We start from the raw sequence: 26,966 nt of genomic DNA on the forward strand, positions 1-26,966 counted from the left end.
TGGAGCACGCGAGCTCCGCGGCTCCGTCCCCGCAGCCCCTTCCCCCCCTCTCTGGAAACTGGGAACACGTCACGCCCAGTGTTCAGGGCAACGTGACGTCTTCTCGCGACACTTCTGCTTCTACATCATGGTTCACATAGGAGACGGGATCGTTAGTATCTCGCGATACTCCTCTCGGTGGGCGCCCACCCAACAGTGATGCCGACTGCAGCGTCTATAATAGTGGCGAGGGCAGCGAGGAGAGTCTAGGAGGAGCTGCCGCAAGGTCGACACCAGCATCCCGCCCTGATCCTCAGCCCGAACACCGTGACCAGCGGAGCTCAGCGACCAGCGGGGACTTGAGGACAAACTGCCGTGGGAGGAACAAAGACGAGCGTGGTCTAAACTTTCCACAGCCTCACGCTCCGCGGCAGCACGCGTGCTTTACCGCTCTTTTATGTTCAAGCTGCGGCTTGACTGGAAATAGGAAGCTGGTCGCGGCGACGCTTAAATCCTCCTCTTGATAGGCGCTATAACGTCTTTATCATACGGTGATGTCAGCACCATCCTCCACGCCTCCCTCCACGGCAGTGGAGGATCTTCTGGCCCCTGACGCGGAGCCGAAGCCCCTCGGTCCGACACCCAGCCAGAGCCGATTTCAAGTGGACCTTGTGGCGGAGGCAGCTGGAGCGGCAGAAGACAAGTCTCTCAGCTCAGACACCAGCACCGTCCCATCCAGCGACAAGGCCAGCGCTGGGGGGCTCGCCGACACTGACTCGGGGCCCGGGGGAGAGGAAGCTAAAGGCCGCTTTCGGGTGGTGAACTTCGCGGACCCGAGTGGGGCCAGCGGGGCGGCCTCTCCCGAAGATGGGGTCCAAAATGGGGACACTGTGATGAGTGAAACCAGCCTGCACTCCTCCACCGGGGGCCAGCATCACTACCACTATGACACGCACACCAACACCTATTACCTGCGGACTTTCGGCCACAACACCATCGACGCTGTTCCGAACATCGACTTCTACCGACAGACGGCGGCGCCCCTCGGGGAGAAGCTCATCAGACCCACCCTGTCCGAGCTGCACGACGAGCTGGACAAGGTAAGTCTGAGAGACAAAAGAGAGGGACAGTGCGTGTTCAACACGAGCACGTGGAGCGGGGAATGTTGGAGCTAAACCGGTGTGTGTCCCGGGAATGTGACACACGTGCACATGTGCTGTCCCGAGCTTTCACGGGGCTCCCCGGTGCCTGCCTGGACCTTTACTGACTTTTGAAGTCTAATTGTGAGCTAGACATGTTGTTTGCTCCCATTATTGTAAATTAGTCATCATAAGAAAACAGAAAATATGTCAACGTTTTGGTGGACACACTTGCCATAGTAAAATTGGCTTCTCTAGTGCACACAAACTGAATGATGCTTTGTTCAAGGATAGATTTCATATTATAATTCGGGGCACGTTGTAATGTATTTAGTCATGTGGTATAACATATAAAACGGGTTTAGAAAGTTGTAATATTGACTTGACCCCAAGGCATGTTCAGGTCTCAGCAGGCTTTTAAACAGCACTCTGAAAGTGTTCACTGAAGTCGAACAGTGTTAATTCCCCATGTCTATAGCTATTTGTATTCATTAGTATAAGTATTAATTGAAGAAGTAATTAGTCAAACACTCTTTATGCTCTTAATGCCACAATGTGAAGCCTTGCCTCCAAGCTTTATCTGACATGCTGCCCATTTAGTCAATCAATATGCACAGGAAATGCAGTTACAAACAATAGCTACCGGTAATGTATGTTGTCTGTAGCAGTAAAATACCAACCTCACTGAACCATGATCCCTAGCCCTGTGTATGTTTGGATGCCACTTCACACAACACACTTTTACTTTAAGGGTCTTTGGGAGAGGATAACTTATTCCGATTCTGAAATGGTGTGGACTTGTCAGGCCCACTGCTCGCTGCTTGGGGGAACAGGATGCCATTGACTGGCTCTCCTCCTGTAGTTAGTAGACAACAGTGAAAAGTAATCTTCATTTTTAATGTATTTATCTGAGATGGTGTTGAGGAGCAGTTCCACTCCTGCCATCAAGTACTTTGTGATTAAAAGCGGTTCTGGTTATGTAACAGTGACCTTCCATTGTGCTCTAGAGTCCTGCATGTCCATATGTCCTTCTGTACAGTATTAGGAGACAAGTGTGTTTCTCATCGCCCCAATATTACTCCTGCAGATTGACCTAGATGAGCTGATTAGAGGACAGCAACTTTAAATGAGCTCCTGTGGGCTCTCATCCACAGAGGATGTATTGTTTGGTGCAATATTTCCAAAATGGCGAGTGGACTTTAAATTTCACTGGAGTTTATCCTGCTTTGAAGGTCATGGTGACACGGCTGCAGAGGGTGCACACTGAAGAGGATTTGAAACACTGAATGGAAATTCCACTGTACTAATTGATTTGTTCAACGCAATCAATGGGTCATTCAGTGGAGTGTTGGGGCACTTTCAACTTATGGGGAGAAGCTGGGTGCCAGTAAAGATGAGGACACCCTGTGGGTGAACACAATGGACAGTGTTTCATGAGGGTTAACCGGCAGAGACTCATAGAATGTCTTATTGTCTGGTTGTATGGGACGATAAGGACATGGAGTCGAGCAGACTGCTGAAGGTCCGACCAGCTGGAAGGAGAGCAGCGACATGGCAATTCATTCAGTTCAGAGCAGTCAAGCAGAAGGGTGCAGTGCCTAAATATTGATGCCGCTCACATTATTGGTATATGATCAAGGGTAAAAAGTTCAGATCAAAATGGGCCAGAAGCACGCCTCGGTGGACATATGTGATGAAGATGGTTGTGTGGTGACAGTGGCGCTCCAGTGTCTCAGACGTATAATTAATGAGCGTCTCCTGAGTGAAGTGGGTTTGTGATGCTGTAAACCTCGTCCCTGCCGCTTGTTGCTATGAGTGCCATTGGAGTAATCTGCAGGATGTTAAATCTCCTTCTATTACAATGTTTTCATGAAAAGGGGCACGGCTGATTTTTTATTTTTATTTTTTTTCCCCTACCTTTTTGAATAGCCTATTGCATTTAACCTATTCCAAATCTACTTGACACCATGCCCGGACTATTGCGTTAATTAGGTCTGACACCAATTTATGCTGCTCTTAATTCATTACTCGTACCTAATTTAAACAAGGCCAGCTTTAATCCTCGTGTTTGGCAGATTGTATAATAACTGTATCAGTGCTTTAAGTCTTCTTTATAGTTATGTAGAGATTGTCACAAAGACATTTGAAATGGAATCAAACAGAATTCTTCTGTTCATCTAAAGCTGGTTCCTGAACAGCCCGGCTACAATAAAAGCTGTTGTAATGTGACCAGCTGCTAATTATCTGTTCAAATCTACCTTAAATCCAAAGCAGCGGGCCTAGGGATATTTATGTCCCATTATGCCTAACACACGTTTTAATAAGTTCACAGTAAATTAAACCAGTATTCTTGCATTCATTAGGAAACATGTACTGGCAAAAAGTTGTACTTGCATCTGTGCAGGAGTTGTTCTGAGGTAAGCTGCACAATGCTACCTCTGTGTGAGTTTTTTTTGTTTTTTTCCCTTCTACACATTGTTCCATCCCCCAGAGTTTCCTCACTGCTCGTCTCACAGCTTTGTTTGCTATAAGGTAGTGTTCTGAAAACGAGAAGCAGCAGGTGCCCTGGGCTGATGGGCGCTGCAGTCCTTTTTGTCTGGTGCGGCTGATCTTACAGATGTGGCGGCACAAACCCCGCCTTGCAGTCCCCCTTGTCTGCAACACTGCTGCCCTGTACTACTCTCCATGTACCTTTTGGTCGGCTGAGTTTGGCTTTCATGAGCCCTTAACATCTCTGTGCGTCACTCTGAGCTTGATGTCAGAAATAGCAGCCACAGTCCCACCCACCAAGTACTCATGACGTATGAGGTGCAGTAAAGGGGTTCTGTTTTCCCCGTGGTATCTACATCATTTACACTTACGTGAAGTTCAGTGACCCTCAGTGTCTTGTTTGTGCTCAGACAGGAAGTGCGGTGACACCATTATTGCACAGGAAAATGATGTAAGGCGCTTTCCGTAGATTGCTTGAAAGTTAAAACAGGAAACTGTTGAAAATCTACTGGGAGTTGCTTCAGTATTGTGTGGTGAATCTGCCATGATCAGGTTTTATGAAAATGGATGGGGAATACATTCATGTCTTCCACTTGTGGGTATTTTTTTAGTGTTGATTAAAGGTTCTATACCCAATTTGGAACTATGAGTGAAGAACATGTTTAAAGGTGCCATAACATGCTTTTTTCACGTTTCGTAGTCTATCCTAAGTGTATAATTGATAATAATAGAAGTCCATGGCATAACTCCTCTTTATATAGGAACTGGATGTTTTTTACCACCCAAGAGACGGCTTTCTTGACCTTCATAATCGGGTTTCCTGTGGCTCTCAGATGTGTGTTGGGCGCTCTGCTCAGCTCAGCATTTTGGAGCATTGACTTACTTTGCCTTTGGGGTCTGTCACGGTATGAGGGACCAATGTTGACACCACTCTCGCATGATACCAGCTGCCTTCCCCACTGCAACTGTCACTAACAAGACCTAAAAGGCCAACAGTAGTGTTCATAACTAACTACTGCTGTTACTGCATTGCTCACATTGACCTGTCTATCACATTAATCCTTTAAACTATTTGTGATCTGACTTTCTTTCACCCAGATGTGCGCCTTCATTTACACCTTTACCCGGCGCATTCTTATTTTTTAAGCACTCAAGACACACATTTACAAAAAAAAGACAGTCTGCTTTAACTACCTGCTGCCATTGTGGTCCTGACATTTCAATTTATTTTGTCATTCAGAACAATAAAAACATCTAATTGGAACCTTTTTTTAAGGATATGTTTGTACACTGAACAAAAATATAAATGCAATCATTTTCTCACATTTTTAATGAGAAACTCCCAAGATATGAAACTTCATCTATTTACACAAAAGACCCCCTGCAATGAAGCAAAACTTTTCAGAGTGGCCTTTTAATGTGGCCAGCCTAAGGCACACCTGTGCAATATTCATATCAATAGTAATTGCTCAAAAGGTTTTTGACAGGTTTGTGAACAATGTTTGAGACACATGAGTCTTTTGTGTTTGTAGAAAAAGTTTTAATATCTTTAAGTTCAACTCATGAACAATGGGAGCAAAAACAATCTATTTTTGTTCAACGTCTATATACATTCTCTATTGTGGGACAAATGAAGTCTCATCTTGCATATCGTATCGTGAGGCTCTATTAAAACGACAAGCTCCCCTCTGTGGCTGCAGAGAAAGACCTATCAGAACTATCCAAAATAATAAACACCATGTAATTATGAAATGTCCATTGCATGTTGGAAACCTTCCCAATTACCGGTAAATTAAAAATGATATGATCTCAAAACATATTTGACAAATGTAACTTTATGTTGAGCATTTTGAATCGGTCCCAGTTTAACTGTTACGTCTGATTCACTGACATACTGTGTCCAGCGTATTCATTTACTTTGCAGAGGTAAGCATTTTCAAGTCTAGATTACAATTTCCCACATTGCTATTTCCATCTTGTATCAGAAGTGATCAGGTGTCGCCGCACGGTTTTCAAAAAGGCTCCATCAATAACATGGTTATCTTGTCAGTGTATGAAACTCTGGACGGGTGCTTGTTGAGGCCCCACACTGCAGTGAATCCTCTTTCCTTTGTGTCAAATTGCTGTTCAAGCGTCAAAGGGATGACAAAAGATCTTTGCAGACACCATCTTTGTTGCTCTGTAAACCCTCTTACTTGCTTTGTAAAGTCACTACACAATAAATGTAATAGTTTTATGGTATTTTGTTTCTGCTAGTTTTGGAAATGCGCTTACACCATGCAATATATTATAAAGGCAGAAGTTGTTTTGTCTGAAATGGATTTTTTTGTGTTATTTATATCTTAAGTTACAAATTGAATTGTACGGTAATCTGTACAGAACTTTTAATCCAATTAATGTGAAGTAAATTAAATCTCTTTTTGGCCTGTCTTTAGTTTTTATCAAAACACTTGCTAGTAACAACCAGTCACAGTTCAGCAAGACATTTGTATACAGTTTATTGTGGCATTTACAATCTCCTCACTTGAATATTTGACTGGAGTGTCCCCAGTTTGACATGAACAACCTTATGGTACACATATGTGCAAACAAAACATTGTGAGGAAGTTCACGCATCCACTGAAGTACAATCACACATGTGATCCACTAACTACCCCACAAACATTCCTTTGTCCAGTGCTCCCAGATCAAGGTCAGACGTTTGCGCCTGAGAGCTTTGCCAATAAATTTAACAAAATAGTTTCCTTTTCAATACATTTACATTTATGGAACAAATAGCTTTTTAAAATTTGTAATTGTAAACCTTGTGTTTTGGACAAGTGTTACTAATGAATACATTTCAATGTCTAAGGACTTGAAAATGTCTGTACACAATAAAACATATGGTCCTCTCTGGGGCCAGGAACTTTCCTGACGGATTCCTAATCTCAGTGGGACATTCCTGGTCAAATAAAGGTAAATTAATACAGACGAATCAGATAGATATATCTAGATCTAGATATATAAGATTAATACTCACTATGTAATGTTCGTCACAGGTTTGTTCTATGCAGTTGGACTAGTAAAGTTGAGGCAGCAGGCAGCTTATGTAACTGATCCGTCATGTGCAGATTTCTGCTGCATGCCTCCAGCTAAGGTCGTTAAGTGAAGGTTATCTGGAATTGGTGAATTAGAGCTTCAGTTATATTTGATTAGCAGCATTTGAGTTGCACCTGATCATAGATGAATATGTTCTACATTAATTTGAAAACAATTGTGAATTTTTCCAAAGCAATTCCTGGTTCTAGCAATTCTCTGCTGCCTGGAGTTTTGCAGTGGACCTTGTGGAGAGTCGTCATGGTACAGTTTGCACGAGTGTGCTAAGCTGTCAGTGCTCTGCCATTGTTGTATAAAGTCTGCTTTTGTGTGGCTTCAGCCATGTAGGTGATGTTGGTTAACTCGTCCTGTGTCGCTTTGGCACCACATACTCTCCTTAAGGGCCACACTCTCCAGCTCACATTTACCTGGGCAGCAGACTGAAAGGCAGAGTCAGGCTCTTTTTAACTGAGGTTTTAAATTCTGTTAATAGTACTAGCAACCATTTGGAATTTCCTAGGATCCAGGCAATAAATGATTCAATTTAAATAATTTTAATCTCCTAATAAATTTATTGCTGGTTAAACGTCTTGGTAATACAATTTTGCTATGACGGAAGGTTAATTGCGATTTTCAGTTTCATGAGCAGACACTCGCCTGTATCTTCATTATTGAGTTTTATTCAAAAACCCATAACTTTACATTCTTCTCTCGAAGGTAAAATAAATCCCTAGACCCCAAATATCATAAGATTTGCATGTGTTTTAATAACCTCAATCAGTCTCAAAACGCATAGATATCATCTTCAACCTACAGACTCCTATTACCGTTGTAGTTTGAACATAAAACACCTAAAATCTCACCAATCTGTTTATGCTGCTGAGCGTATAATGGCCTATTGTCAGTTTTTGTTGTGGCAGCTCAATCCCATGTGACAGCTCTTTTCTGGAGGCCATTAGCAGTTTGTGCGTCATTTCGCCAAGCTACAACTTATTATGACTTCCCTCCAACACAGTCCATATCTTGTCGGGATTTTGTCTATATGAACAATGGGTGAACAATCATCAGAATAACGTAATAAAATAAGTTACTCACCCACTTACCTAGCGTCTGTGAGGAAAGCGCACCGCTGAAGGCCTTGTAAACTGACTGGACAAACGCAAGCACAGCGAGAAAGACGTCTCCTCCTTTTGAACAAAGTGTTGACTTTTGAATCTGTGTTTCTCAGTGTCAAGTGATATGGCATGTGAACGTATTTGTTAATCTTTGTACAATACACGAAAAGATTATAATAACACACACTACCTGTTTATGTTCTCTGAAATTACATCCTGAAGTCCCCTACCAAGCTTCCCATGTACTTTCCCTGAGCATCTGGCTTTGGTTAGTCACATCGCCGTTACTTCCACATACCTCTCTTCACTACAGATACAACTTAAAGTCGATTTTTGTTTCATGTCATTATTACAATTGCAACCTTTTCTTCTCTAAATTAAAGTAATGATTCCCTCACCAAGTTAAAGTTGAAACTAAAATGGCACAAAGCTGTTTATTAAATGCGTTAGTGGCCTTTTAATAAGGACACATGTGTAATCTCGGTCCCCGCAAAGCTGCTGAGTCATTGGGGCACAGGTGGTGACAGATGGCTCAGGTGGAGCCATGGTTCCTCTTTATGCCCAGCCCTGCCTCTCATAGATAATTTAGAGCAGCTATTTGAATGTCATTGTAACAGGGTATATCTGTTGAGAGAGATGTATACACATGTGGGTCATGTTTCCTTTTCTCCTCACATTACTCTGAAACCTGGCAACCGAAGCATATTTAATTTTTTAATGACATAATCCATTGTGTGCTAGAGCAGTGCAGTATACTGCTGAAGTAGGACTGGCTCTTTATTGCCCTTCCTGATTGTTAACTGTCTAGTTCCATGTTAACTTGTTTTCATCAATGAAGAGGAGGCCCTGGGCCAAACATGCTGTGGATCTAATCAATGGCATGGCGACCACAACAGTTCATTGCTCTCCCACACTGGTTTCTGCTGCTAAAAATACAACCATGGTCTGGGCAGTTTATACCTCAGAGGTCATCCATGCCAAACAAATGCATGCAAATGGTCATTTTTACATACAAGTCTTCTCTCCGTGATCTTGGCCAGTGTTGCCCTAGTCTTATCAAGAACACGTTATATTGGCTTGAAATGTTGTTTCCTCAGCAAAATGTGATATCCGAGGTACGATAAAAATGCCCTTGATATCTTATCAGCAGTATCCCAGGTCTAGATTGTGTCTCAAAAATAACGCAATAAGTGTGTAACATGTCGGTGTTAACAATTAAACCTAAATATATTGGCGGTCAGTTAAAGGTGGTATGGACGATTTTTTTCAGCAATTTTTTTATCATATTTCCTCGTGGCGTGGATAAATCATTTGTCCTGCCACGTATCAATCATAAAACGCACCTATCGCTCACCTGCAGCCGCGTGTGGTTCGTCCCCACGTTTCCGCGTGCCTAAGCGCATGGATCTATCATAATATAGTTCCCTCAGTGTACGGGGCAAAATGAAGACGGAGAAAGACAGTTCGAGCTGACTCAGAAGTGGACAGAAATCTACGGGAGACGAGAGATGCGATGCGATCCGTTGCGCTAATAAACAAACGCACGTGTGTGTTGTATCAGTCCGCACGGGGGAGTGCGCATGCGCACTTCCGCCTGCGCTCTCAAATCGCCGAAAAATCGTCCATACCGCCTTTAAGAAAAGAAAGAAAATACTTCTCAAGAATGGAGCTTCTTGGCTGTCTTGGTCAAACCTGACACCCCAGGATGGATCAAAACATATTTTTACAGAGGCAGTCTATTGGATTTAGCACAGCTGAGTGTGTGACCAGTGAATGTATCAGTTTCTTCATCGGCCAGTAACTGTTGTGGCAGTAATTTGTCTTCCGCCTTCTGGACGTTTAATGTACAACTTGGTGGAAAGGCCACCAACGTCATGTCATTGTCTGTTCACAGGGAGAGGCTTCCTGTGTTTTAAATGACAGGACATGCATCCTGAAGGCTAACATACATTTCTGTGTATGAAAGGGCATCTAAGCAACAAACTAACCTGAATTTACTGTGAATATTGAAGTAAATTACAATACTTAATATATGAATATATTTCTTGTTTCTTAGGAGCCATTTGAGGATGGATTTGCCAATGGTGATGAGCTCACTCCTGCTGAAGAGGCGGCTGCAAAGGAGGCAGCGGAGTCCAAAGGGGTGGTCAAGTTCGGCTGGATAAAGGGCGTCCTGGTGAGTGACGCTGGACGTACTGGACGTGCTGTACATTAACACTTTGTGCTATCTGTAAATTAGAGAAGTGAACATACCAGCTTTGAGTTGAGAAGTGTGGCAATGTTTACTTTAGAAGCTTGTGTGGGTTACACTGGGTTGTGGATTGTGGAATGTAAGTGGGAATTATAAGAGACTGAGATGGTAATGGTTATAGAACCACATAAGAAATCCCACATTCATCTCAAATGTGCGTCAGAGCTTACCGACATGACTGCATCACCACTTCTGGTGGCTCTGGAATGCTTCATCCAAACTTATTTGACATTAAAAGTGTCCTCTTCCGCTTGAGTTTAATCAGATTTATTTCCTGCTCAGTTCGACTGAGCAGGAAATGCATCAGCATTATGTATTGGACAAGAATTTGCTGTGAAAAACAAGGTGAATGTTACGTCTAAGGCTCTAAGCCAGGGCTTCTCAAACTTTCTGGCGGGCCTCCCTTGGGAGATAAAAGATGTATCCGCATAATATGTACACATCCCCCCACCCCACCCCCAGCAGCCTCCGCTCATAAAACATCTTTGTATTTTAGGTTCGCTGTATGCTTAACATCTGGGGGGTGATGCTGTTCATCCGCATGTCGTGGATTGTGGGCCAAGCTGGGATTGGTAAGTATAAAGTGATAGTATGGAAGTTTGTAATTTAAATATTATGACACAGCCTGTGGTCCACGAATGTGAAGATATTGTTACTTAAATACCAAAGTAAATCAGATCCATCAACATTGTTTGTTTGAGGCTTTATTCCTCTTCCATCCATCACACAGGCCTTGTCATCGCGCCCCGTTTGTGTGGGATGTGTCGCTCAGCACCATTCTCTATGCTGCTTCATACGTTTATTATTTTTTTAAATATTTCTACTTCATAGAAACTTTCATTTAAAGACAGAGTCCTTGGGACATGGCACTGTCGTTCTGATTTGTTTCTCCCTTTGGGCTGAAGTGACACACACTGCTTTACTATCTCAGGTTGGCACTTGTTGATAGTACTCCACTTGAATGTGAAATATCACTACAAAGTGGCACATGTGGCAGAGTGCAGCTGAACGACTCCTCTAATGACTTCAGTGCTACATTTCACAAAGAACAAAGTCAAAAGTTGTGAAAGGCTTTGTCCTTCGCTTTTATAATTGTGTAAATATGATGTCTGTTTGTTGGCAGCTCTCTCCTGTCTGATTGTTTGCATGGCCACTGTTGTGACCACCATCACCGGCCTGTCCACATCAGCCATTGCCACCAATGGATTTGTACGAGGAGGTGAATATGTTTCCTTCTACTGCTATTGTAATTTAGATATTCCAACAAGTGAGGGTAATTTCACTGTGTGCATTTCACTTGGACACCAGAAATTGTCTACTCAAGGAAACGCACTGGATTAACTGAGGCATCTGTGGTCTAGACCAAAGTTTTAAGAATCCAAATGTGTTACTGTTTTCTTTCAGGTGGTGCCTACTATCTAATATCAAGAAGTTTGGGCCCAGAGTTTGGTGGGTCTATAGGTCTGATCTTTGCTTTTGCCAATGCTGTGGCCGTAGCCATGTATGTGGTGGGCTTTGCCGAAACGGTTGTAGAACTTCTTTCTGTAAGTGTTCAGTGGGAATGTGCAACGTATTTGGCATTTGTCAAATGATTCTAGACTTACACCTCTTTGTCTTTACAGGCCTCAGATGTTATCATGACAGATGAAATCAATGACATTCGAATAATTGGCACAATCACAGTCATTCTTCTGTTGGGCATCTCGGTGGCAGGCATGGAGTGGGAGGCCAAGGTGCGCTAACTCATCGAAAATCACCTGCACTTGATTTGTTTTGCTCAAATGAAGTGCTTAAACTGGTATTCTTTTCTTAGGCCCAGATCATCCTGCTTGTGGTTCTCATCACTGCTATTATAAATTACTTCATTGGAACGTTCATTACTGTCAAATCTAAGGAAGTTTTTGGCTTCTTTGGCTATGATGGTAAGATGTTCATTTACTTTCCTGACCTAATGCTATTAACATTGCTTTACCTCGAGACTTGGAATTTGTTTTGTCTTTCAGGTTCAATAATGTGGGAAAACATGGGCCCAGATTTTAAAGGGGAAACCTTCTTCTCCGTGTTTTCCATTTTCTTTCCTGCTGCCACTGGTATTTTGGCTGGAGCAAACATTTCAGGGGATCTCGCTGTAAGTAAATAGTTTATTCTCACAGTAAAGACTTGTATACGTGCATCCTTTTTATAAAGGGTTAGCTCAATATGTTTCTGTGTTATAGGACCCACAGGATGCTATTCCCAGAGGAACCCTTCTCGCCATTTTAATCACAGGAATTGTCTACTTGGGTGTTGCCGTTTCCACAGGTTTGTGATGTGTTTTGGCAATTCCATAGCATTAAACCAGCTCAGCCATAACCTCTATATTATAACCACATCAGGGTCCTGCATTGTGAGAGATGCAAGTGGAAGTATAAATGACACAGTCACCTCCCAGTTCATGGCAAACTGCACCGAGGCGGCTTGTAAATTTGGCTTTGACTTCTCCAGTTGCAAAAACACAGACAATGGCTGTCGCTTTGGTCTTCAAAATGATTTCCAGGTATGAGGCTGCTCTGCATGTTTTTAGAAAATTCCAATGCATTCTTTTTAAAGTTGTTTACGGTTATGAACAGGTTATGAGTTTGGTCTCTGGTTTTGGACCCATCATCACTGCTGGCATCTTCTCTGCTACGCTCTCCTCTGCTCTGGCCTCGTTGGTCAGCGCGCCAAAGGTTTTCCAGGTACGTTTTGAAACAGTTTAGGGCTGGTATGAAGTTTCCATAGTATAACTGACCAAATGCCACGACATGATGCTGTACCACAGAGTAACATATTTTATAATGTTTTACAAAAACAAAGGAATGTTTATATTTGTCTTTGGTTATCCTCTACTCTGGAGAGATTTTAAGAAAGGCAGACCAATTAGTGGTGAAAAACAAAGTCTATAGAGATTAGGTCTACATATTAACTTGCAATAAATAAACTGTCAAAGTCAGGGAGTTCCTCTTTGTGGTAATTATTCTGTTATACTTCTGTGTTATCATCCCATCACTAAAACATTTTTATTATCCTTGCGTTACATTTTGTGTTTAGGCATTGTGTAAAGACAACATCTATCCAGGCCTGGGCATGTTCGCCAAAGGTTATGGCAAAAACAACGAGCCTCTTCGAGGTTATATCTTAACTTTCGGCATTGCTTTGGCTTTTATCCTCATAGGTAAGTTTGGTTACATGCCGTTTGTATATTGAGTTTTAAGACTTTGAAATAAATAAAAAACAATTATACTTTTTTTCAGCTCAACTTAATGTGATTGCTCCAATTATCTCCAACTTTTTCTTGGCATCATATGCCTTGATCAACTTTTCTGTGTTTCATGCCTCACTGGCCAACTCGCCAGGTAAGAAGAAAAGTTATAATTTACTGCTGTGTGTCACCCGATTTTACTTTGAGTGCAAAGTGTATGAAATGTGTGGTTTTAATGTGTGCAACATACACGACTTGCACAGTGCTGAAATGACTTGTATCATTATAATCTAGTTGAATGATGCGGTTGAAACTGTGGAGGTTGTGTCACACTGAGTTCTGTGCTTTTTTTTTTCCTCTTGATACCAAAGCTCTAGCAGAACTGCAGGTACAGATTCTGTCTGCCGCTAATATGTACAGCAGGTCATAAAATTATAAGGACATAAATGGTACATGACTCATTTACTTTATAGCTTCTGGCTAATGGATTTTACTGCCTCTGAAACCACTGACTCTAAGCCAATTCTGTTTTTTAGCTCTTCTTGGCTAAGTATCCATTCGGTGTACCCTTTATGTCCTGTAGATGTTATTAGGCCTTGTATAACCACACAGAACTGTCCATGACTAAAATCCTAGTCTAGTTGTGGTATCCACCCTACCAATACATTCCCTAATGTCTGATATAGCATCATGGTCTCCAGGCTAACAGGCTGCTAACTCATGTTTTAACTCAAACACATAATTTGAACTAAATGTTAACTGTATTCATGCAATTTAACAGTATTTTTTGCTTTCTGAAACAAGTTAATGTTGATATAATTAATTCTGTTTAACTTTGATATTATTGTCATTTTCGTATTTGAATATGAAACGGTTGCCCATCTTGTATGTCTAACTTTTCACTGCCAACACAGGTTGGCGTCCAAGTTTCAAATACTACAACATGTGGGTGTCCCTGGCTGGAGCCGTCCTGTGCTGCGTGGTCATGTTTGTCATCAACTGGTGGGCTGCACTTCTCACCAATGTCATCGTCCTGGGTCTGTACATCTACGTTAGCCACAAGAAACCAGGTAATTAAGAAGAAACATGATTGTAATAGATTTAATGCAATTCAAACTTATTTCTGTACATTTATATTTATTTAAACTAGGCCTGTCACTGAAATTAGTTTAGACACATAGTAGACTCATAGTAGTAGTAGAGCTCAGGTTGTCAAATAATATTGCACATTTAGAAAAGGTTTTTTATGTGATATTCCTGCTTTATTGTGTGTGGCAAGCAGGTTCACGTTTTATCTCTTATCGTGATGTTTTCTAGCAATGTATTGCACTTCCAAGTTGTGACAGGCCTGAACTGGGTTAAAATATTTTGTGTGCCTTTTTTGTTGTTGCATTTTCTTCAAATAAAAATAATGATGAATAATGAGTCTAGCTGAAGAAACAAGTGTAATACTGCTGCAGTCACATTGGCGTGATGAGTGTAGGATGCAGCGCTGACCACACACCTGAGTACACTCACAGTTTGACACACAGCTTCACACACACAGGGCCTCGACACTCGCTCCGTCACCACATGGGTCAGCTGGCTTGTGCTCCGGCTCCGAGACCTGTAAACAGTCCTCGCTTCACTGTGTTCTTGTCCGCATGTGTCCGGCTCCAGATGTGAACTGGGGCTCATCCACCCAGGCCCTGACGTACCACCAGGCTCTGACCCACACGCTGCATCTGAGCGGAGTTGAAGACCACGTCAAGAACTTCAGGTATAAACAGCAACATTGCATACATTGTACCTACAATTTCAGACCCACATGTCTATACATATAATACTCCCTTGCGACTTTATACGTTTACATATTGTGTGTAGTTACCACGAGAAAACCTTTTTGAATTCCAGCTTTGTAACTGTTCAGAGTACAGATCATTTCTTATGTTTGCAGTGATCATGCTTATTAGACTGGTTCCCATGGACGAAGCGCTGGCAGGAGATTAACTAAGAGCGTCTTTAAAATTACTTAAATCTCCTCTCACTGCCTCGGCTAAATCCTCTGGTGCTTAACATATTTGCTTTGATGTACGCTACTCTTTCTCTGTCCTGTGTGACAACTAAAGGTCACTATGAAGGTCAAAATACGTTGTACTGTTTGTCATTAAGTGTATGTTATATTTGCAGGCCTCAGTGTTTGGTGATGACTGGTTACCCCAACTCCCGCCCAGCACTTCTCGATCTTGTCCAGAGTTTTACCAAAAATGTTGGGCTGATGATTTGTGGTCATGTCCGCACAGTGAGTAACGTTTCTATTGGTTTGTCTTTCTGTTTGCTTCCGGGGGAAAATGGCAAATAAACATGTTTTTTCAAGGCTCTTATCAAAACCAACATAACGTTTTTTATCACTGGTACTTTTGCGATTTGTTGAGCCCCCAAAAGATTGAACTGTTGTTAGTTACCGATTACATACACCGCATAGTTCCAGTCTTGTAACAAAACTCCACAAAATGTTTCAAAAGTCACAAGTCTCCCTAAGCTGTAGTGCCCATGTTATTGTTTGCTACAGATTATATGAAAATATGTTAACATTCGGGCTCCTCACCTCAGCTGAACTACCATATCTGTGATGCATTTGGTCCGCTACAGTATAAACAAGAGTAGAAAGCTTTTTACCAATCCCTGCTCAGTGTTGCCACTTCACAATGGAAAGCCCATTTTGACCAAATGAATGCACTCTGTCCAGCGCAGCTCTGTCACTCCAAGTGGCCTCTGGCCCGCGGATCTGCTACCACATTGCTCTTAATTACAACTGAGAGCATTAGAAACTGGTAAACAAAATTAGGTTCTAATAAACAACAGCCGTTTTGTCTCGAAATAAACATGTTTTTACAAAGATTGAATCAATGGAGTATTTACATACCTTGCTGTTAATTGCACGAAGGGGAGCTTGTTATTTTCAGGTTTGCAGTACATTTTCTCTACTCTATTTTCAAATGTATTTAAAAATGTGCCCCTGTTTTCAGTACCTTTTTTATCCATAGATTTGGTCTAGCTGCAGGGTTTGAAGAAACTCCTCAAATCACATCTTTTGTACAGTCAGCCTTTTCTCAAGAGCCATAAACTGGAACTCATTACCCACAGAAATCAAGAGCATTACTGAATACAACATGTGCACCTTCAGGCAAAAGACCTGGCTGAAAAGCAACTAGAAATGTCCCAAAGAGTGAGCTTATTCCAAGTGAGGGCAGAGTAACTTGTGTCAATGCACTGATGTATTTATATATGGAGTCATGGTTTAAACTTATGTTGTATTATAACGTTTAATGTAGTGGGATGAGAGTTGAAAATTAGCACATGCTTTGCAATGTACAGTAACTCTTATCTGACTGCAATGTCCCTGTATTTGTCCTCGTCCTCAGCAGGGCTACAGAAGGCTAAACTTCAAAGACCTCACCACAGAACAGGCTCGTTACCAGCGCTGGCTGCTCAAAAATGAGACAAAGGCCTTCTACACATCAGTGTTTGCTGAGGACATGAGGCTGGGAGCACAGTATCTGCTGCAGGTGGGACTCGTTTAAACATCCTGTCAGTCTTACAATAGGTCGGATCATATCCGCTTATTCTCCTTCTCCTCTGTTAAAGGCTGCAGGTCTGGGTCGGCTCAAGCCTAACACTCTTGTGCTTGGCTTTAAAAATGACTGGCGAGACGGTGACATGATGAATGTGGAGACGTACATCAGCATGATCCAGTAAGAAGACTCATTCATACAAGATATGTTGAGTTTTAAAATGGTAAACGTGTAAACTTGTAGGAGGGCCTGACGTAAGCATATATTATATCAGCATGTTTAAATAAGTTATTATATTTCTATCATTCCAAATTTCATAATATAATTCCTGTTGTCCAGAGTGTGAGTGAGTGTCTTCACTTGCTGTTGATATTGTAACAGCTCAACCCCAAATCCTGTTGCCTCAATGAACCCTAAACCATATGAGAAAGCTGGCCACTACTTGTGATTTAGGCTGAATTAGAGTATAACGTGTGGGGATTATAGCATTAGTGCTGAAGGTCAAGATGGCTCAGGCCACAATATTAAAATCACCCCTAATGCACTGAGCTATGCGCCCGCCGTGTGTCCGTTCAAAACATTCATGCGGGTTTGTGGAAAATGTATAAAATCAGCTTTTTGAGACTTGTTTTCAGCTCAATTGCGTTGGTAGAAACATGTTTCTGATTGTTAGGGTGTATGTTGTCCGATGAATGCTTCATTTTGGATTTCCTCTTCACAGCGACGCCTTTGACTGCCAGTATGGAGCTGTTATTTTGCGTCTCCAGGAAGGATTGGATGTCTCCCATATTCAAGGACAAGGTATAATGAGCAGTTCTTGAAATCAAACACGGTATGATATTATTGTATAATATATTATTGTATAATATTATATTATTATATATGTATTTCATTATGGATACTATTACGGTATGTGTAAATCAGCCATAGTACGTGTTTATTCAGTTTATACTTTTGTTCATGGTTTCCTACCCCCAGACGAGCTGCTTTCCTCTCAAGAGAAGTCTTCTGGGACCAAAGATGTGATTGTGTCCATAGACACCAGCAAAGACTCGGACGCTGATTCGTCAAAGCCATCCTCCAAGGCGACCAGCCTCCAGAACAGCCCAGCCATCCCCAAAGGTCAGTCTTTACGATATGTGCTTTTTGATTTTCACTGGGGCAGGGCAATACGTACATGATTCTTTTTTTGGGAGTGTCTATAGAGCCGCGGCGCGCGGCTGAAACTGCTAGGCTATTTGACCGCGCCGGGTTAGGGTTACCCTTACCCTTACCCTAACCGGCTCTGTAGCCATGGCCTATTTTTTTTACCATGTAATAAGTACAAAAACGTCCAATCTATGCTATAAAAATACCACACATTAACAGCCTTTAAAATAATTGTGGCTGTTTCGTCTTCATTTTACACAATTTGTGTTTTTCTTGCACAAATAGCTGGAAATCATACATCACATGATCTGCTCATTCACCACATCCCAATAAACATTACTCTACCTCAAGTAGGAGTGTGCAAATTACGGTACTTGAGATATTGATGTCTTGTTTTTGCGTTAATGTGTGAGAGCACAAATAGCTTTTGTCATAAGATGCATTCAAACACGCACAGCATTGTGAGAGGAAGTGGCCTCAGTGACCCCTGACCCTTGTGATCCCAGTGGGCCTAGTTTGTTTGTTCACCGATGTCTTGGTCCACACTGCGAGTGAGTGGGTGGGTGGGTGGGTGGGTCGGTCGGTCGGTCGGTCGGTCGGTCAGTCAGCAGACTCCAGCCTCAAACCAAGGACTTTTCAGCTCGCATTCAGATATAGATGTAACATACAGCTCCCTAAATATCACAATTACTGAGTTTTTAGTATATTTTTTATACTTGTTTGCAATGCTTCATATTTAGACTCTCTCAGTTTAGAAAAATGCTTGATCCCACTGCATGATTTCATCCATTGGAATCCAGAAAATGTCCCCTGTGTTTTAAAAAGTTCCTACACACCGAGTTACTCTGATCATTATGTTGTTGGGGCAACCTTGTGGCCCCAACTTTGCACTATCATCTCAATGGAAATGCGTGTGTTATGCTCTTACACAGTTGTACTTGTCACTGATCAAGGGCATTTTAATTTGACCCGACACAGGCCTTGGCTCTTAACTGTTGCTTCATTGTTTAAAACCCATATTTATGAGTTGAACGACTTGAGCTTCTGTAGAAAGTGCTGCCAGTGGAAAGTGGTCTTAGTTTTTCCATGACCCAATATGTCCGCCTCCACGGCTCTGCAGCCAATCCACATTTATCTTTATTTTCTGGTTTCATTACATGTTCTCAGAAGTTCACTTACCTGGACATTTCCACACTTCCATCTCATTTGTGTTTGCATTTTTTTTACATTTTCCAGATGACGAAGATGATGGCAAAGCACCAACTCAGCCACTGTTGAAAAAAGGCAGGACATGCATTTTATTGATTTTTCTTAAAAGCTTTTCTTTTTCATTTTGTGCTTTCTACTTTCCCCCTTGCAGCTGTTCTTCCATTGCTTCTTTCCATTGTGAACAAAATCAAACTATGATTCAAATTCCTCTTGAACTAAAACATTGTTCGCTCTTTATTTTGTGGCTTTTGTGTGTCTTTCGGACATGTTATACTAACAATTAGTGCTTCCTTCTCTGACCACAGCTGTGTGCGGCGCGCACACGCACACACACCACACAACACACACCACACACAACACACCACTCTTTAGCCTTGACTCTAAGTTGAATGTGTGCCAGCTCTCCAAATTCTTCCAAACTGTCTTTAGTCCTTGGCCAGGCTGCTTTTCTTTTCTAGGAAGAGAACTTCTCTGCAGGTTTCACGTTTATGCCTCCTGCTCTTAACTAATTTCTTGTTTGTTTGTTTGCTGTATGCCTTTCATTGTTTTTATATAGTAAAAATCACACATTAGACTGGGCAGTGAGATGGGGATGAGAGCCGTATTTGAACTCTCAATTATTTTATTTATGACACAATTTCTCACCCCAGACAATAGTAGTGTTTTGTTATTTTCCAGTGTTACGCCACAGTACAATTCAAATGAGAGAAAAGTAGTTAACTCCTTTATATGTAAATGTGTTATGCCTGTCCAAAAAAAGTCTAGTTTCTGCTTCTCCTTAGACGTTTTCTCTGCTTGTTGCTAATGATTTGAGCCTTCTCAAACATTAACATATTTCCCATTAAGAGTCTCTTTTGCAGGGGAGTCCCCATTATTCTGCATTTTATCAAGTGAACAAATGGCAAACAAACTCTTTCGAGAGAATCAGAAATGGTTTATTGCCGTTGTCAATGAACAAAGTTCACAGACATAGGAACTTGCTTTGGTGACTTTGTGTTTTATTATTATATATTAAAGCCATATTTCTAATGAATATAGTTTATGTTAAATTGGTTCTGATTTCCTTTATATTTGAATAGTCTTCTAAAGCCTGTCCCTCAAATGCAGACAAGAAGAGCCCGACTGTGCCGCTGAACGTAGCAGACCAGAGGCTGCTGGAGGCCAGTCAGATGTTCCAGAAGAAACAGGGCAAAGGCACCGTGGATGTGTGGTGGCTTTTTGACGATGGAGGTGAGCCTTAATTTCACTACTCGAACACAGCAGTCCAATGTCCAGTGCACAATTATAGCCTCTGATTTAAACATTAAGATCTGCTCATTCAAATCAGAATTACATTTATTACCCAAAGGCAGACAACCATTTTCCTGATGAAGGCCTAGTTGCAGAAACATTGCCTCGCATGTAAATACATCTTTGGACTGTGCAGGATTTTTCTTTTTTTGATTCATCTTCGAGAAGATTTTTTGTTAGACATGCGACCAACCAGCAGAAGAAATGGTTTTAATAACAATTAAATAAAAATGTTTTCAAAAATAAGAAACTAAATGGAATATCAGCATCACAATAGAATACTGATGTGACTTGTTACTTATACTGAAGTCTATAATAATTACTGACATGCAAAACTAGATCTGTTCTTTCTTGGGTTCAGATACTAGTGTTTACTTTGTCGTGAATTTGTTAAGAAAAAGACTAATACTAATAAATAATTGCTGATTGTATCCGCTCAGGTCTTACGTTGCTGATTCCTTATCTGCTGACAAACAAGAAGAGATGGAATGACTGTAAAATCCGTGTCTTTATTGGGGGCAAAATCAACCGCATTGACCATGACCGCAGAGCGTGAGTACCTTTACCTCTTTAAGTAAAAGTTAGGATTAGATGATATGTACATTAACCACAGGAACAACAATATCTCTGCTTTCTATTCATCTTGGTGTGCAGTAGTGAAGAGGTTTACAATATTCAGTTAGAATTTAATATTTGTCTTACTTTGGATGAAACGCCAAGGGTTAAACCTAATGAACCAATGGGAGAGCATGTCTCTTTTTTTAACATGATATATTATTTAAAAAGCTGTCATTTTGCGCTTTAAAAAAAAAAAAAAACTTAAACATTGTGTTGAAATGCATACCCAAGGGAAACGGTTGCTAACATTTCATTCGGCATGAGGCTAAACCGTGTACACCTCTCACTTGTGCTGTGCGTGCACTTCCCCTCCTTTTGTCCCTCATTGTCCTCTACAGCTGCCTCCTACATCCTTTTGTTGGATAAAATTAGCTTGGCACAAGCAGTCTGCATTTCCCTCCCTGTTTTAGCCCCCAACTTAACATGGAGGTTACTGGTAAATGCATTTGATTTGTTTATTTGATGCAGCTTGTGCGTCAATTGATTATAGTTGGCTATAATTCAAGAAACCTCTTCAAAAGATGTGTTTTGTAAGATACGTTTTGTGGCTGGGATCCACATGCACAGGGATGGGTAGAGCACCAGAGTTGTATTGCTTTAGTACACTTGTGCTTTTGAAGTGAATCTAGGGAAATGAGTCTCATACCCTGTGCCACCTGCCTCAGCACAGGGGCTTACTGCGCATTTCCTCTAAAAGCATCTTCAAACAGAGAGGTGCCTTAAGCATGACTCTCAACACCACTATAGACTTCAAATGTCCTCACTCTGGCCCTGCATTTGTGTAACATGTGCTTTTTTTTGTACAGAATGGCGACTTTGTTAAGCAAGTTCAGGATAGACTTCTCTGACATCACTGTGCTGGGAGACATCAATGTGAAGCCCAAGAAAGAACAGTAAGTGACTATAAAGACTAATGGATTTACAGTTAAAGAAGGACACTGGTTGTGCAAACTTGTAGTTGCAACATTGTTGTATTTCTTGGCCATTTCTGCCCTCATGTGGTCTGTCTGTGCAAAGCAACTGCTCCACATGGGACACATTGTCATGTCGTTGTAACGCCTCCTTCCTCCAGGAATGTTCCATGTTGTTAGGATACGGAAACTTTATAACTGATATCTCATGATAATAAGCTTTTTGTTTCTTTTTTTTTAGACTAATTTACCATGAGGTCTTATACTAGTTCTGCTGAAGCTCAAGATCATTCTATCTGTTCAGGAAAGGTCAAACGTTGTCCTGTTTATGTTCATTTGTTCAAATGAGTATCCAGTATGAATTAGTGTCTGCTTTTTGATACCTTTGACAGCTCTAATTAATGGGCTGTTCTTCTAAGGTTTTATCTGACCTTGTTAGAAAAAGTATTAAGTGACAATGTGTTGATTCTGTTTTTGTGCAGCGTTGCTGCCTTCGAGGAGTTGGTTGAGCCCTATCGGCTGAAGGAAGATGACATGGAGCAGGAAGCGGCAGAGAGTCTGAAGAACAGCGAGCCCTGGAGGATTACTGACAACGAGTTGGAGCTGTATCGTGCAAAGGTCACTTCAACATAATCTAAACTCCCTCTATTTCTGGAATTTAGATACGTCTATCTTGTTACTTCCACTCTCTCCAAAGGGGCCAGTTTATTTTATCTGGTCATGTGATCCATGATACACTCCATCTGACACAGTTTTGTTACTGTTTCTCTTGTTTTAGACTAATCGCCAGCTCAGACTGAACGAGCTGCTAAAGGAGCACTCAAGTACTGCCAACCTCATTGTCATGTAAGTCAGCAAGTATATTTGAGGATTACAGTGGTACAGCGAGTTAGGCCTTGACCCAAACCAGTTTCAAAATGCATATGTATTATTTATTTGTTATTAGATGGGGACAGTGCATGTTGATGAACACTTGTAAATTACAGTGTAAATATGCCAGATTATAGAAAAAAAATTTCATTTCCATCTGTAGAAAAGACAAATACAAAATATTACAAAATTAAAACGACACAGGACAATAAAAGGCTGTTTTAAGTGCTCACAGACTTGGTTTTCCTTAATCCAGTTTAAGGTGCAATTTGAAAGTGGACGGTGAGGAGCATTAATTAAAATAGATATTAATATTTAAGTCTGACTTTGATTAGTATGGCAGTGGTGGAGGAGCTTGCTAAAATAAGATATTCCTTTATTGTCCACACATGGGGAAATTTCTTTGTTGCAACGCAGGTAGATACAGAGGTAGATACAGAAGAAAAGAACAGATCACTTATAGGAAGTTTGAAAAACACTCTCAGTATAAGATTTCTTATAAACAAACTCCCATAGACAAAACCTCCCATTTCCCAACAAGGGATGGAGGGGAAAAATAATAAAGATGAAATACTTAATACATTATATAATACATAATACATTGTTGCATAATACAGTAGCTTTATTCTTATCGATTAGTTGTGTTATTTGTTTTGTCCTTGTTCCCCTTACAGGGATTTTCACATTTACTCAGAGGGGAGAGAAATATAAAAAATTGGATATTGCAAAATTTAAAAGTCATTAATTAAAACTATAATAAATGTACAGAAAATAAACCTGAGTAATCTTCCAAACAAGGGTATACAGTGATTTCAGCACTAGTGCGTGATATTAAGGTCCATTCACGCTTTGTGCTGGACTTGAACCTCAACAAAGACATTTACAGGCACATTTTAGGATATTCCTGTTCATTTATGCTGTTGTCTTCGCAGGAGCCTGCCGCTGGCCAGGAAGGGGGCTGTGTCGAGTGCTCTGTATATGGCCTGGTTAGAGGCACTGTCCAAGGATCTGCCTCCAATCCTGCTCGTGCGCGGCAACCACCAGAGTGTCCTCACTTTCTACTCTTAAAGACGCACAGGAAAAGCCACACTTGCCCTGTCTGTGGGAGCAAACGGACCCACGCACAAATCCCAATTACAGTCCATTCAGCACACTCCCCTGAGAAGATAAAAATAACCCAGCCATGGACAAAATCACACTGATGTGGATAGTGAGCATGATCAGTCGGACCCTCCGTGTGTGAATTGGGGTCTGAATATGTCACCCACTCTGCTCCTCTAGTTTCTCCAGGCCTGGGTGTTTCCGCTATAGCTTTAGTTTTAACTTTTTTCCACAGAAATGTCACATTTGTTCATTTCTCTCAGGCAGTCCTGCACATGTATATTTGTATTTTTGATGTCATCCTCGTCTAAATGAGTTGGACCAGTTTTCTTTTGGACTAAAGCAATAAGCACCTACATGTTTTTATTTTCAGTGTCTCGAAAGAGAGCCAGACAATGCTTTACAAACCTTTTAAAGCCTTATGGTTGTGCCTTCCACTTGAATCGGATACAATAGGTAATCTCTGTAGATTGAAAATATTTTATGTGGGTGGATAGTACTTTAGTTTTATTGAGTTTTAAATGTGAATTTGTCTTAGTTGGTTCATTGTATTTATGTGTGGATTATACGAGTTAATGAAAACGGTCCACATGGTTGACAAAATGGCTTCTTGTCATTTTCCTTATTGGGGCATAATGTTGTGATTTCACTTTTGAGTCTTCCTTTTAAGCTGCCGAATATTTGCCTCAGTGACTCAGCAAAAGACACAATCTAAATATGTACATAGATCTTAAATATAAGATCTTGCTGTTTGTCAGAAAATATGTGAATTTTCTTTTCGTTGCCTGGTTGTGTGGAAGGATTAGTTGTCCCATGTAGCTGCTGACTGAAGTAAATGAAGTGTTTCCTTAATTATAATTGTAGTCACATGCACAGCTCTTCCCCTTAAGGTGTAACTGTTCTATCCAGAAACTTTGCCTTAACGCTTGGAGAAGTTACGATTGTCACTGCTTTTTCTATAAGCCATACTGGCTGGTCTGCAGAGTCATAATCGTGCATTTGTTTTAACACGACTATATTTCCTTTCCATCTTCAGCTCCATCAGTCTGTCCTGTAGGTTAGGCCGGCCCACTGCTGCTCAGCGCTCAGCATATGAAACCTGGCCAGCGTCAAAGGCACAATGGACCTGATTTTGTTTGTTTGTTTGTTTGTTTGATGCTCTGCTGGTCTCATTCTTACAACGCTTGGCTGTGATGAGGAGAAACTAGACAAAACGGGATCAGGAAGAATGGAAAGCAGAAAGTAAGAGAAGTCTCAGTGAAGATATACCTCTATGCATATGACCTTGTGTTACACATATACGTTGAATAAGAACCCATACTTTCATGTGAAAGGTTTTTTGGTTCAACACTATTTACTTGCGTTCTTTATCCCTGCTATAGAAAACAATCTTCATGTCACATTACAGCCTAAATGTTCGGTCCTGAGCAGGCTGATGGTGGAAAGAGCTCATTATTTATAAACTGCCACAATCGAATAGCCTGGCCTGCCATACAACATTCTCATTGTCTATACAGCACAAGTCTGGTACTGCTGCTTGATTGTAGTTTAACGGGGTGAGTAAACCAATAGCAAATGAGTTGCATGTACATTTTTATATTTTTCTTATTCAAGAAGAGGCTTAAAGACAATGGCTTTTAAAGGAGAACTGGGGTTAAAGACATGCTGTGCGGTCTGTCTAAACAGAAGCAAGCGCAGTACCAAACAATTAATCAAATACATTCAACAGTAAGTAAAACTTGTATCTGTACAAAACCAGACAGACTTTCCCTGTATAGAATGCAATGAAGAAGCTGTAAGGATATCCAGGTTCACAAACCAGACAAACAGGGTTCTCAAAGTTCTGTTCTTCTAAACTAACGGTTTCATTGAGGTTGATTTATATTTTGAGTGATTTTACTTGTATGCAATTTCATAATAAGAATGTGACAATGTTTAGAATAGCTGAATGTACTGTACAACAAACACTACGCTAGCGGTTAGCTTTTAGCCTTTAGCCTTTTTATTTTCTTAACATGTTTAGTGCACAGCAAGCAAAAACTCTAAAACTGATGGGGGTCAATGTCCGTATAGTGTATATAATGTTACATTGGCACATTGTATTGTCTGTTGGCCAGAGACCAGTAGTAAACATCTGCGACTTGTCCAACTACAGGTCTTTTCAACAAACACATGCACCAGAAATGGTTTTATGTTACACAAATGCTGTTTTATATTTTCTAATTCGTCGGCCTGTTCAGACTCATTACCAAGAAGACGGGTTACTCTATATTTGTAATTAAAATAAAGTATAGTATATACAAGTCCTATATACCACACATAATTACATGCTGATGTCATAAAAGAGCTGTGTTCAATAACTTTTGAACTAAAACTAAAATAGTGTTGTGATTGACACTTTAAAGCCTGACCTACAATATTACTGCTGAGCAAACCAAATCTTGTTGTAATCTTAATCAGATGTATTTTTTTGCCAAAGCTATTGCCTTTCCATCTCCACCTGTTGCATGTTTAGCCACGTTCAGAAGTTTAATCAAAGTTGTTCTTTTCTGCTCATGGTCCCGTCGTTCACCCTTTCAGTCTGAACTTGTAAATACATGTAGTCTAATGGTACCAATTAAGGGAGTGGCATATTCTCAATTCATTATGGAGAAATATATTTATTTTAGTTTAGCATTTCTCCTTGTTCTTTTAATATTTGGTTTGGTTGTAAGTTAATTTGCATGTTGATTATCTGTTTGATCCATTTTGGTTTGTCTTTTTCCCTCCTTGATCCTGTGTATTTCTCTTTTCAACGCCTTCTGAAGCAAACGCAGAGCAGACCAGTTTCTCTCTGAAGTGTCTCCAGTCGGTTAAAGCAGTAATGTTTTGATACACTGTACTGTTAATGTTCAGATGTGCTTTTTTTTTTCTAACATTTTAACATTTATGATTACCAATACTTTGTACATCTTTATTGCAATAAACAAATCAAAAATAAATAATCAGTCAACTT

The 26,966-nt window shown here is 40.9% G+C and overlaps 1 protein-coding gene across 2 annotated transcripts; it reads left to right on the top strand.

Moving 5' to 3' along the window:
• Nucleotides 1–515: 515 nt before the first annotated feature.
• On the top strand, nt 516–26,966 carry slc12a2 (solute carrier family 12 member 2). 2 transcript variants are annotated; one of them, XM_072454043.1, is made up of 27 exons: nt 516–1,079; nt 9,855–9,974; nt 10,546–10,621; nt 11,173–11,268; nt 11,454–11,593; nt 11,672–11,782; nt 11,863–11,971; nt 12,053–12,177; nt 12,266–12,350; nt 12,425–12,585; nt 12,659–12,766; nt 13,119–13,242; nt 13,322–13,423; nt 14,184–14,339; nt 14,929–15,028; nt 15,439–15,550; nt 16,677–16,817; nt 16,897–17,003; nt 17,545–17,624; nt 17,802–17,945; nt 19,209–19,256; nt 20,289–20,411; nt 20,912–21,023; nt 21,896–21,982; nt 22,483–22,618; nt 22,779–22,846; nt 23,803–26,966. In XM_072454043.1, exons 1-27 carry the CDS (start codon nt 534–536, stop codon nt 23,936–23,938), a joined length of 3,453 nt encoding a protein of 1,150 aa, XP_072310144.1. In that variant the 5' UTR covers nt 516–533; the 3' UTR covers nt 23,939–26,966. The 2 variants fall into 2 exon arrangements, with proteins under 2 accessions (XP_072310144.1, XP_072310145.1); XM_072454044.1 differs by lacking the exon at nt 19,209–19,256.

The sequence above is a fragment of the Eucyclogobius newberryi genome, unplaced genomic scaffold (genome assembly GCF_026437365.1).
Source record: "Eucyclogobius newberryi isolate DKJ021-1_F unplaced genomic scaffold, fEucNew1.0.hap1 SCAF_2, whole genome shotgun sequence".
Lineage (NCBI taxonomy): Eukaryota > Metazoa > Chordata > Actinopteri > Gobiiformes > Gobiidae > Eucyclogobius > Eucyclogobius newberryi.